Consider the following 13740-nt stretch of genomic DNA (forward strand, 5'->3'; position numbering starts at 1 on the left):
ACTGGCCGACAGGGGCAATGTTTCCTAATCCAGGGTTGCCAGGTCCGTTTGACACGCACGCAAATTAAACTAAACATAATCTACTCCAGTACAAATAATTGCTGGCCATTCACACAAAAGATCATATTAATTATTATTAAATAAATATATAGAGAGTTACAATAAAATATACATGAAACCAAAACAATAAAGCCGCATAAAAGTAAGATAATAAAGTGGTAAAACAAATGTATTTGCATACACACAAACGGGTGCATACCCTTTTTAATCTATTTAACCATCTCTCTCTCTTAAGTGTATTATTTTTTTTCCTGCCTTGCTGGCATGTTAAAAAACAGTATAAAAATGACTTCGTATATTGTGTCTGTAATACATTTATTACTTGGTTTGTAAAAAAGTGTAACCTTATACTTTCAAATCTTAAATTTGCCTCGAGATTTAAACACTAAAAGTGTATTTTAAAACGGATTTGGCAACCCTGAATCCAAACCACGCGATTTCCGGTGAGGTGCCCCAGCGCTTCACGTGACCGGAAATATAAATACATAGTTATCCAGTGACTAATTTACAATTTAAATACAATACGATTTATTTATTGATGCAAAAATATATATACTTTGTAGATTTCCACCACTGGAGGCTGTACTATATATATTTTAATACAATATATATATTGTATATATCATATTTTATGTATATCATATATATCTTTTTTTTTGACTGGCTGATTTCATGTGATTTTTTTCATAAAAATACATAATTCTTGACTTGAATATTACAAACCTCTTCAACGTAACTATTCATAAAAAAGAACTTGAAAAAAGACAAAGATATGTTTATATGGAGCTTCACAAAAGAGTTTATTATATTTATATGAATATATATATATAATATATATATATATTAATATTTACGAGAAAATCAAACACAACCCCAGATCAAAGTCAATAACTTTATTAGAAAAATAGGTTTACCTTACCTCACTGTACAGTATAAAACAATTCATTTGCAAGAATGCAAACACACTTGTTAGCAAAAAAAAAAAATATATATATATATATACATATACATATATACATATACATATACATATACATACATATATACATACATATATACACACATACACAATTCTTGAGCCTTAAAATTGGTGATCCAACAGAGTCAATACTAGTATGAAAAAGAAAAGAAAAAAGTAGAAATCCGTCTTTTTTTCCACAAACCCGATAAAAACAAGCTTTAAAAGGAGAAATCCAAACTCCTTTAAAGCCAAGTTTGCATTCAAAAAGATTTCCTACGATCGAGTGGGGAAGTCGAAGTATTTTATTTTGTCTTTTTATGGATGTGTTGGCAGACGGCTACAGAAGAACGTCGGACTGTTAAGAATTTATATTGACTCGTTTAATATTCAGGGAGTTTGAACTGATTTTTATTTGCTCAAAAACAAAAACAAGCCCTCGCTGAGAGCGATGGTATTGTGGGAAGCCCTCTGGGTAAAACTATTAGACACCAAACAAAAAGCAAGGATCACCACCAAAGCCTGTAACTTGTTCCTATAAAGCTCAAACATACTGGGATGGATAGTCAGTCGGCAAAGGGCGGTTCTACATTTCTCATTTAGTTTAGTTTGATTCCTAAACTTTTCAGGACCAGGAAGTCAATTAATTTTCTTCCAAATCTGTTTAAAAAAGGGGCCTAAATTAAAAATATTCAAATAAAAAGACATCACAGATGTTTGTGCAGTCACTTTGCAATCATCTGGACACCAAACGCAGACCAAAATAAAAAGACAGTTTCCCATCGTGGAAGACAAAAGGACGTTTGCGGTTTCCAGAAAAACAACAGAAAGCAATCCGTTCACGTCTCAATACAGTACGACGGCCATCAGCCCACTGGAGAAGAGAAACTTAAAGGACATTTACAAGAAAAAACTTAAACATTCTTTTGGAATAAAGTAGTTAAAAAAACACAAGTGGGAAAAAATAAACAGAATATTCTCTTAGATTTCACATTTTTAAGAACGTGTGGATTTAAAGGTCAGCGCTTGAGACCGGATCAGCGGCGTCCCGCCACAGAGGCCGGCGGTGAACAGGAACCACCAACCGGTGAAGCATCCACCGCAGACGTCTGCCGAGACGAGGCCGAGCCAGCCTCTCACGATAAAGTCACGTTGGTTCCTTTTAACTTTTTATGTGGGAGAGTTTTTATTGTAAATGCACAGCTTTAAGCTCTGGAATATCTCCTCAGCATTTTTACCTCTTCCGGCTCCGTAACTTTACGCCGTCGTGAGGCATGTTTCAGGAGGAACAGCTCACTGCTGCGTCTCCACCGAGCGGCTAAAACTCATCAAGCGCTCAGTCGATGTTGCTGGTGCAGATCCCGAGTCCTTAAACCGGAGGTAGTTAACAGACCCGTGGTGGTTCAGGCTCCTACAGAACCCGCCTTCTGGATCCAAAGACCACGTCCCGTCCTTCACTGCGATGTAGTTTAAGAGCTCAAAGACACTTAACAACATCTGCATTAAAGAGCACTCCCAACTTAAAAATAAATAAATAAAAAAGGTGCAGACATTTCCAGAAAGATGTCCATCATGAACTCAGGAAGTCTCAGATTGGTTGTTTTGGAGGGATTATATTTAACTAAAACAAAAACAAACAAAAAACAGCAAGCTCAAGACTCTCCTGATTATCTTCTAACATGGCAGTTGTTCTTCCAGATCTGCTCCTTTTTGATTAAAAAAAATAAAAATAGAAGGGCTGGAATGCCATTGGACCGCTGAGTCAGGTGACCTTACCGTTCCGTCCACTCGGCAGCCAGCAGTGTGTGTGCGTGTGACGCCAAACGCCGGTCAGTCTTCATAGCGACGCGTCAGGACCGGCCTCGATCCCTTTTTCCTGCTAGTCAGGTAACAAAAGGAAGCAATTAGAGAATGAAGACAGCATCTCTCTCTCTCTCTCTCTCTCACACACACACACACACACACACACACACACACACACACACACACACACACACACACACACACACACACAAACTGTAGAGGGAGACCTTAAAACATGCACCACAGATAAACGGATAACTAGCCTGGTTGGTAAATTAAATTGGGAGTTACAGCAGGTGAAAAAGGGACATTAAGAGCAGCAAAGAAATCTCTAAAAGCAAAAGTGAACACAAACAACACAACAAGCGAGTCATGCACGGCAGCTCTCTCTCAACAACCCTCCACGTAAACATGCAGGATTAGTATCCAGGCCTTCAACAGCGAGGTAAATCCTTCTAGGACAAGGAAAAGCTTCACTTGGACACGATAAATCAAATTGTGCTTTTTTTTATTATTCCCCCGACTCGTAACAAAGGACTCTAATGACTCATCGGAGGAGGGGCTTACTCTTAACGCTGTGTCGACAGTGAATTTAGGACACAATTTGTGAAAGATTTGCGTTTTTGGACATGAGAGGAACTCATAAAAAAGGATGGAGTATGTCACCACACATACAGAGCACTTGAGAGATGCCGACTATTACAAAAAAGGAAGTGATTTGGGGAATTTGATGGCATGCAAGGTGACACTGTAGCATGTGGCCAACACTGGCAAACCTTTAGTCCATTTTCTTCCACAAGGAAAAAAGCCTTTTCAATTTCAAGGCAATTTGAAGAGAGGATTTGCCAAAACATGAATTTGCAACACAATTTGAAGTTTTTTTTTTGTACACGTGTGCGTGTATGTTTATTAAAGCAGACAAACAGCAAAGGATACAAGCCAAAATGTAAAGCCAAAAAAAAAAAAAAAAAAAAATATAGGACTACGATTGTCCTACGATTTTTTCTTTTCTTATTTCCCTTCCTTTCAATAACAAGACACGCATTTCTTTGTGACAATACAAATTGTAACTTCATTTGTTTTAAATACAAGTTTAGGAGACATATGCTTTGTTGCCGTTAGGTACTTAAAACATGGAAACCAGAATCTCTAAAAACATACAATAAAGCTACAGCCAAATAGACAGCTCCAGCACAGATTTGCATCTAAAAAGTTTCTCAAATGTTATGGAAAATCTTTTAAAAACGACCTCCTGTTTTTTTCTTTTTTTGTTGTTGTTTTGTTTTCTTTAAAGGGGAAAGAAAACCAGTTCACCAGAAACAAGTGGGAGTGTGTGTGTGTGCGCAACTACGGTTCGAGTCCAAGCGGATTATTAAAATATATACAAAAAGATATATCTTGCCAGATGTCACCAATTTGTTTTTGGAGGAAAAAATAAAAAATGGCCGGCAACCGTATGGGATCGAGGGCCAATCAGACCAAGTCTCTAGATAAAAAAAAAAAAAAAAAAAAAAGAGACAAAAACAACAAACCACGTATTTTGTTATCAAAGCCCTACTGGTTTACTTCCACTGTTGCCCAAAAGAATCCTGATAAAATTCCTGGTTGTCGGATTTGTAACCAGAATAGTTACCAGAATGATCGCCGCCTTGAAGCGGTTGCTGAGCAATGGGTTGAGAGCCCCAGTTCTGATTATTGGTCTGGCGACGCTTGGAATCTGGCTGGTTGTACCCGTCAGCTTTGCGCTTTCCTCCTACATTTCCACCGCGGCCACCCCGAGTACCACGTACCCCTCCTCGCCCTCTCGGCGGCAGGCTTCCTCTTGTTCCCCGCCCGCCGCGGCCCGGTCCGGGCCCGCCCCGCTGGGAGAAGCCGGCCCTCCCTCTGGGTGCCCCGCCGCCACCGCCGTGTCCCCTGGACGCCGGAGAGGATCCGCCCCGAGAGCCCCGGGTGCCCCGGCTGCTGCCACCGCGTCCTCGGCTCGGGGCCTGGAAGTCGTCGTACCCGTAATAGGGGTCGTCGTAGCCGCCACGGTAGTTGTGATAGTCGTAGCCGTAGTAGTCGTAGTAGTCTTCGTATCCGTAGTAGTCCGGGGGGTAAGCGGCATAGCCACCCCGGTTGCCGCCTCTTCCCCGGCCTCGTCCCGGAGGCGGCATGTGGGAGGGAGGGGAGTAGTAGTAGTAGTCATCGTACCTGGCGAGGGATCAAGAAGGCAGGAATAAGAACATGGTGTGTGAGCGGCATTAAAACCCTTAACCGGTATACTCATTATATTCTCAAGCATCTACAATAACTCCGGAGCATTTCTTTTAAGTCCAACACTCAAAATTCCTTGATGACAAACATTTGATGTAATCATTCCCCAAAATTTGATTTTACAGGGTTCATAAACATTTTGACCAATGGATTTCCATGACTTTTCCATGACCAAACATTTCGTGAAATCTCGGCGTAAACATGAAAAAGTGAGAAAATGTATATGGTTTCCACTTCCGCATCTGAGCATCTAAACATGGACGTGTCTTACGACGCATGCAAAGCTTCAGTGTGAGTCAGAAGATGCCAAGCAAAGAGTCCTGAGCAAAGCTATATTGGAGGGGATGGACAGACGGCTCAGCTTCAGTGCCTGAAGGTAGTGATGTGTCCTTTTGTGTCAAGGCTTCGATGCGCGTGTCGAGTAATCCAGGTAGATTTTGGTGAAGCGCGTGTCGAGGCTTGTGTCGATGACGTATGTGGTGACGTTCGAAGCCTCGAGAGCCGGCCGTACCACGTGACTGATTCAGAAAATGGTTCCTGGGTTTGCCGTGCTATTTGAAATATAAGGGGCAGCAAAACTCAATGGATTTCCCCCTTCCTCTCTGTACCAGCTTCATGTGTGCCTGTGAAAGGGTATTTTATGAAGCAGGCGAAATAGTCTCAAAAAGTCCAGCACTGTGGAAAAGTTCTTATTTTTACTTTAAAAAAATTGGACACATCAACATGAACTAGCGGAGCTGAGGCTCGAAACACCGATCCTCTGGCTGAAAGTCGGATATTCTAACCACTGACCCACAGCCACATCACAACCCTCTCCCAATTTGTTTCGAGTTTTGATTTTGACCCCGCCATTATATCATAAAGATAGACACAATATTAATAAGTTAATAATTGATGTATTGGCGTCACAAACATAATTTATTCAATTTAAAGCTTCACACACCAAAGCCATGGTGTCGTTATGATCACTCTGCTTGCTTTACATGTATTGTCCACTTGGTGGCGCAGTAGAGCAGATGAAGCTCCATGAAGCTTCGGCCCATTAGCGAACCAATTGGATGGAAAGCTTCAATGCTTCAGGAAGCTTCATCTCGCCATGACTACCTGAAGGATTTGCTAACAAGGAGCTAGCCAGAGCTAACAGGCCAGACAGGCCTTTCTTACAGTGAACTTAGTACGAAAAGTAGTGTTGGACCTCCATTATGTGTTTGTAAGACCGTAACTAACGTTTGTTTGTTGACGATAGCTTCGTAGCGTTAGCACGTCACTAGATAGCACCGTGTTGGATGTCTCTTCCGTGTCTACGACTGAACGGTGCATACTCAACTGTTGTCTCTATCACAGTTAACTTTCTTACAGTGAACTTAGTAAGCCTAGTAGTGTTGGATCTCCGTTAATCGTTACTAAAATAGTGTTTATGTCACGTTAGGTGCTTCTAACACGGCGCGAGCTAACGAGAGCTAACGGAGATAGCTGACTATAGCTATGAACGGTGGGTAATCAACTGTTGTCTCTATCACCATTAACTTTATTTCAGTGAACTCATACTGACTTGTATTAATGTATTTTACAGAGTGGATTCAGAGCTGTGAGGGTCCAGAGGACAACATGCAGCATCGCTGCAGCAGTCTCCCTGTCCGTCTGCCTGCCAACACATCACCATAGCAGGCCTCAAAGCCAGCCACAGCTCATCACCCATATAATAATAAATTTGCTTTTTGACATTTATTTACATGTGTCTACCATTTTATTCATATAGTCCACTGCTTTTGTGAACCTAAGACCTTTGGTAAACCAATTTCCATCACCAAAACTAATATACCACATGAGTAAAGAAATTTCCAAAATCAAGATTCAATTTTTCAGCTTTAGTCATATTTTCTCTTTACACTAGTGCCTTGGGACAATGGTGCCTCGTTATATAAATAGCTGAGATTGTTCTGTAATTTTTAATATACAACACATGTATGTGACTTTAAAAAGGGAAATTTTAAAATTATGTAAAATCGAGAAAATGACCCCAGACCCCAGAGTGTTAAGTGACACAAATGAATGAGACAATAGTTTGATAATAAAGAATAAACATTTATATAGATGCCTGCTTATATTTTGAGCGTCTTTCTCTAAAAAGCATTATTTCAAACTCGGCGTAAATGAACGTCATAAACATATGAATATAACACATTTCCATGACTTTTCCAAAACTTTTGGGTTTTTATTTTTAAAAAAGACTTTTCCAGGCCTGGAAATATCTATTTTAAAATTCTGTATTCTCATGACCGTAAGAACCCTGTTTTATTAAAAATAGTATTTTTAACATTTAGCCTGTAACAGATACTTAAGACAATAACACTTTGATTAATTGTGCAGCTCAAGACAAAACTGACAAGTTATATTCATTAACGAAAGGTACTATTAAATCATAATCACTTTATTCAAACTAAAACCGTTGCTTTGGATGATGAGGTCGTGAAATAAAGAAACTGAAGCTTCTTACATTACGGTTTTGGCCGCTTGTCTCTGCGCTTTGCGCTCCTTCCGTTTCTGATCGGGCGGTTTGGCAAAAACAATCTCGATGGGCTCTCCCTCCAGCTCCTTCCCATTCATCTCCTCCAGTGCCTGAGAAGCAGCAGGACGCGTCCGTTAACATTCATGCAAACGTCAAATTATTGAGGATTCAAGCTGAGAAACTTGAGAACTCCACCCCCGTACCTTCACCGCACCGTCCCGCTCTTCAAAGTGAATGAAGGCGTAGTCTTTGAGCTTCTTGACTCGCTCCAGTTTTCCAAACTCGCTGAAGGACGTCTCCAGGAGCTCCTCTGTGACGCCGTTGGCAAGATTTCTCACAAATAAAACCTTCACCTACAGAAATGGAGCGAGACAGAGAGGTCAAACCCCACGTCGGTCTCTCCAACAACTTCAACACATTTCCAAGTTATAAAAAACATCAACTCATCCTTCAAACTTGTTATTTCCTACAGGGTTCATACCCATTTTGACCAATGGATTTCCATGACTCAACAAATTTCAATGACCAAACATTTTGTGAAATCTCGGTGTATACATGAACAAGGGAGAAAATGTAGTATTTAAACTAACAATGAGAATTCCACAGCAAAGAGTATACCTTAAATGACACAAATGAATGAGAGACAATAGTTTGATTAAAAGTATACACATTTATATAAATGCCTGTATGTATGCCTGCTTGCATATATTCTGAGCGTCTTTCTTTTAAAAGCATATTCATTATTTCAAACTCGCCGTAAATGAACGACATCAATATATAAATGTAACAAATTTCCAGTGTTTCCCCTACCGTTACATTAGGGGGGCGGGGCGCCCCTCTGAAGAAAACCCCTCCCCCCTGTAATTTTCTCGATAGCTCCAGATCATTTAAGGTTTTCTTTCCTCTAGAACAGGTCTACACCTTGTTCTGTTATTAAACAAACTAAACGGCTGTATGTTATTGATCTTGTCCACACTGGACAGCTTGTCATTTCTGTCTCTACATGGTCGCGTTAACACTTCTCCTCTGCTCTCTGTATCGCGCACGGCGGAGTTCCGCCCCGATGCGCACAGACAAACGCGCGCACACGCGCGAAAAGCAAATCGCTATACCTGCGTTTAGCTATCTTTTGCACAGATACAACTTGATTTTCATTGTTCTAAGTGATTGCAATACAAAAACTGTCTGATGGAGCAATCTAATTTTCTTGAAAGTGATTGCCATTTTCTTTATTCTGTTACTTATAAAAGCACAGATGGAGTCACAAAATGATGTTATTTACAGAAAAAGTTTTGAGGTTTGAGAACCACAGCTCGTCGCCCCCACCCTGAAGCTGTAAACCTAGGGAAAACACTGAATTTCCATGACTTTTCCCAAACTTTTTTTTCCTTCAAGGACTTTTCCAAGCCTGGAAATAACCATTTTAAAATTCCATGACTTTTCCAGGTTTTCCATGACCGCAAGAATTTTGTTTCCATCACACTGCGCTCACCTTGGCCATGACCTCTGGGTCGGGGTCCTCGATGGGGTCGGCCCACTCTACCGTCACCACGTTGCCCCAGACCTTAACCTTGCCGCTCATTAGCCGGCGGCGAGCCTGAGCGGCCGTTTTATGGTCTTCGTATTCTAGGAAGCAGAAGCCCCGGTTTTTCTTTTTGTCATCGGGTTGATGGTACAGTATGACGTCGCTGAGGCCCTCTGCGAGTAGACGGCAATAAGAGATTTGTTTTAAGCCATTACATGAAGCTATAGAATACATTTAAAAAATTAAAAAAAACTAGATATTTGTACCTGTGACTTTAGCAAACTCTTCAACAATCTGCTCCTTTGTTTTACTCTTGGGGATGGAGCCAACGAATAGCCGGTTGTTGGCGACAGATATACACACCCCGATGTGCTTGTTGGGGCGAATCTCGTGATTATTGCACTATGAGGGAGAGAGAGAAAACACACGTAGATAACAAAGAAATTCCTCCAACTTTTTCATTAAGAAAAAGAACATTTCTCTAAAATAAATCTGATACTTAAGACAAAGAAAACGTTCAACTACATGAACAAAAAAATAGAGCCCTGACTTGATTCTTGTGGCTACTTGGGTTTCCCAAGAAGACAACATTATGCTGCTGAACCTACCAACTTCACCGCCTCCTGGGCCGCTTCTTTCGTGCAGAAGGTGACGAAGGCATACCCTCGATTCAGGCCGCTCAGAGGGTCCATCATTAGCCTCAGGTCCCAGATGGGCCCGGCCTTCTCAAAGAGAGGAACCAGCTCATCTTCGAACAAGTCGCGGGGAATCTTCCCGATAAATATCTAGGGAAAAAAGAGAATAAGAGAAAAGATAACACGCATCACATTTATAGACTCCAAATATCAGATGACGTATTTGTTAAAAGTTTAATTAAATATTGTGGTGTCAGAGGTGTTCTGGTCTACTCGTCGTATTCTAGACGTCACGAACCGACATCTTCAAAAGTCAGACAAAAAGCCCCAATACTCGCAAATATATTTAGTTTTCAACGATTCATGACACAGAAAAAAACTGGAAATCTCAATTTGAGAGGCCGAAATCCGAAAATAATTAAATCCCTTCACATTTTGCTTGAAATCGATGATCAAAATAGTTTCCGACTACTTCACTGTCAAATCGACTGATTGTATTTTACAACGGAGCTGAAACAAACAGTTTGTTTAAATTAGAAGTGAAGTAAGTTGTTGGAACAGTTACTTACAACTTATATGGATCAGAAAATAAAAACACAACATTCCATCTCTCTTGGTTAGCAAACAAGCCCAGAGGAAAAACATTCTCACTTCCTCTCAACACAACAACGTACCTCTGTTCCAACGTTAGGTTGGGCCCCCGAGTACACCGACTCCGGCGGGGGCCCGCCGTACTTTCGCTGGCCCGTCGTTACGTCGAGCGTGTAGTTGGTTCTGTCCAGGAGCTCCTTGATTTTGGCCTCATCTGGTCCTTTGGTGGAATCTGAAACTTTAGTCCCTTGTTTCTCCCTCTGCCTGTACGTCTTCATCACCCCACAAAGAAAGGCACTTTTGTTCTGGGAGAGAGAAGCATAAAAGCATTTAAAAGTATATTAATTATTTCAAACTCAGCGTAAATGAACGACATAAACATATGAATATAACATATTTCCATGACTTTTTTCCCCCCTGATTTTTCTTTTTAAGAACTTTTCTAGGCCTGGAAATATCCATTTTAAAATTCCATTACTTTTCCAGGTTTTCCATGACCGTATGAACCCTGTGTATAGGCACAAATATAATAATATAGTACGCAAAGACCCCGTTGTCTTCCAAAGGAGCAAACTCACTTGTACATGTGACAGATCACTCTCTTTGAACTGGACCAGCACCTGCAGGGCTCCCTCCTCATTGAATTCTTTCAAAGCTTCAAGAGCTCTCTCGTCGAGGTCACTGTGTGCTACGAGGCCTGACGAGCACAAGAACAGAGACACCAGTTAAAAGATGGCCGCGTTGATCGTCTGGGCAGGCAAGCGCTGAGCAACAAGCACATGTGACTCATGCTGCTATGAAGCAGCTGCTTAAGAGGCTTCACCATCATCATAATAATAATAATAATAATACAGTTGTACCAGAAGGAACTAAATGATTGCTTCTAAGATTCATTATTATGTATACCTATATTTTATAGCCCCATGCAGTGCCAAGTGTAAACGTATGCCCCTAAAAGACAAAAGGACAAACAAAAACCTGTAATCAATCAAGTATTTTCTTTATGTATTTACCTGCAGATGAATTTATAGCTTTATAGTTTAGTGTGGGTGTCATAAAAGGTCAAAAAACAGTGAAAAATCATACAAAGTCCCCTTTTGTCCCAAACCCAAGGCATGCAGATGATTCTATGAGTTTCAAATACAGTAAAAATAAGAAAATCTGTTTATTGACCCGACGCAACAACCCGAGCGTTTATGGACAAAAGATTTGTGTTTAATTATTTATTTCCGTAAGGGGATTTACTCGTCAAGAAACGCAAATTATAGCTGCAAAACAACGTACACGTAATGTACACTATTATGAAATGGAGGGCGTTCAACATAATAGCACTTCTAGTATACAGGTATTTGCATATTTATATCCAATATTGCTTTAATTGTATGTATAAATGCTGCTGTAACGAAACAAATTCCCCTCGTGGGATTAATGCTGTAATTAATAATAAACTATCTATATGTTTAGATGCTGATGCTTTTAGTTAATATTTTGAATGCAGGACTTTTACTTGGACAGTATTTGTACACCATGGCATTGCTACTTTAACTTGAGTAAAATATATAGTTACTTTATTAATCCTGCAAGGGGAAATTGTATTTATTTATTTTTCATTTATACATACAAGTAAAGCAATAAAGTATTTTAAAAAAGCACAATATCTAAAAAATAAAATACAAAACATGCACAACATATAAAAAAAAGGATCAAATAAAAATGCACAATGTATAAAAAATACATATAGAATAATAGTAAAAATGTACAATATATACAAAAAGTAGGATAGAAAAATGAAAATGCACTATAAATATACATTTAAAAAAGGATAGAATAAGAAAAATGCACAACATATTTAAAAATAGAATAATATTAGTTAATTTAACACACACACACGCACACCTGCTACGTAGAGCTCGTCAAGCTTCTCGGCCACGTTCTGAGGGAGGCCGGCCTCCAGCAGAGCTGGGAAGTGTTCGGAGCGGGTCACCTCCGGAGTGTCAGTGGGTTCCTCCGTGCCGTTCCCGTTTACATGATCCGTGGCCATGTCTGCAGACATCTGGTCACCAGAGGGGAATGCAGGGTCAACAACGTCGTCAACAACATCATTATCATCTTCATATTGGGTGGGCGGGTCTGAAACTATCGTTTGTTTGATTGTTGCAGAAGCTTCTCTATGTAGATTGTTGTGTAGCTGGAACTCACGTATATATATAATATACAAGACGTATACAACACACACACACACACACATATATATATATATATATATATATATATATACACACACACACACGTGGGGTAGATGAACATGAATAAACAGCAACCTAGTGTAAATAGGGCCATAGTAAAATAAAAACACACACACACTTTGGGAAAACTCTACCGCGTGACACCTCACGTGTAGCGGCCACCCTGACACTAAACCCACCAACTATAAAACCAGTAGAACCCAGCTGGTGCTACACGTCCTCCTCGCTGCCCCTCGCGGGCCGCAGCCTCTTCCGGCCGCGTGGAGCCGCGACCTGAACGTTACAATTACGTAAATAAAAACACTTCAGAGCTCAAATTTCCTCGTGCGTTCGATTCTCCCCCTGAACCCGGTGAGATGAGACACACGGGCCGCATCGTCTCACCGGGCCCGAGATCCAAACACGAGCCCGGGATTCAAAATGCCGGCTAGCTGCCTGTTTAGCGTTAAACGGACAGCTCCGTCGGGACCGTGGCGGTAAACACCCCGCGGCATCCCCGCAGTGCGCCGCTCGGCTCGGCGCTCACGTACCATGCGACGCTGAAGCTGGGTGCGCGATGCCGATCCGCCGCGTTGAAGAAGCTCTAAATAAAGGTGAGTACCCGCGCCCGGTGCTTTTCAGGGTGGGTTTCTTTACTCCCGGTGAAACAAAATGGCGGCGACGTAACGTCGCGATCTCTGCTTCTCGACTGCATGTAAGGGGTTTCTAACAGGTTTCTCACGGGCTGCTCAATTTTAAAACATCCGGGACACTGAACGAGGCGAAGGCCCTTTTGAAACGGTCATGTTTATTCTTCTTCTTCTGTCAATTGAATTGCCTTTTTGGGGGGCTTTATCATATCCCAAAACGTTTTAAATTTGCATATTAGGACTGGTGAACATTTTTATATTTTAGGGGTCTCTCATGTGGCTATAGCGCCCCCTAGAGTGTTTTTTTGCCTCACCCATCGCCCCCAATGACCAATTGACTTGAAATTGGACACATATGTCCGGTTTTGTCTGCTCTACAAAAATAGTCATTTAGAGCATTAAGCTCCGCCCATTTAGATTTTCCACCATTTAAATGTTTGTGAAAAACACAACACTATTCATTGAGGCTCCAAAGTCGTTTATATGTTATTTTTAACAACTTTATTTCAAAGGAAGGGCAATTTGCTA

General features: G+C 40.8%; 1 protein-coding gene across 1 annotated transcript; it reads right to left on the reverse strand.

Moving 5' to 3' along the window:
• Positions 1-3741: 3741 nt before the first annotated feature.
• Positions 3742-13180, reverse strand: LOC306733375 (heterogeneous nuclear ribonucleoprotein Q-like). Its single transcript, XM_079214600.1, has 10 exons — positions 13114-13180; positions 12234-12390; positions 10916-11034; positions 10421-10642; positions 9720-9896; positions 9378-9513; positions 9079-9284; positions 7790-7939; positions 7575-7696; positions 3742-5014 (listed from the first exon to the last, which is right to left on the reverse strand). The coding sequence occupies exons 1-10, from the start codon at positions 13114-13116 to the stop codon at positions 4384-4386; spliced, it is 1923 nt and encodes a 640-aa protein (XP_079070726.1). The 5' UTR covers positions 13117-13180; the 3' UTR covers positions 3742-4383.
• Positions 13181-13740: the final 560 nt, after the last annotated feature.

The sequence above is a fragment of the Taurulus bubalis genome (assembly GCF_910589615.1).
Source record: "Taurulus bubalis genome assembly, chromosome: 3".
In the NCBI taxonomy this organism is placed as follows: domain Eukaryota; kingdom Metazoa; phylum Chordata; class Actinopteri; order Perciformes; family Cottidae; genus Taurulus; species Taurulus bubalis.

Excerpts from the sequence above, each read along its gene's own strand:
- LOC306733375 (XM_079214600.1), bottom strand. Across the intron at positions 11,035-12,233 it reads TGACGAGCTCTACGTAGCAG|GCCTCGTAGCACACAGTGAC; the intron begins GTGTGCGTGTGT and ends TGTGCTCGTCAG. Across the intron at positions 7,697-7,789 it reads AGCGGGACGGTGCGGTGAAG|GCACTGGAGGAGATGAATGG; the intron begins GTACGGGGGTGG and ends GCTGCTTCTCAG.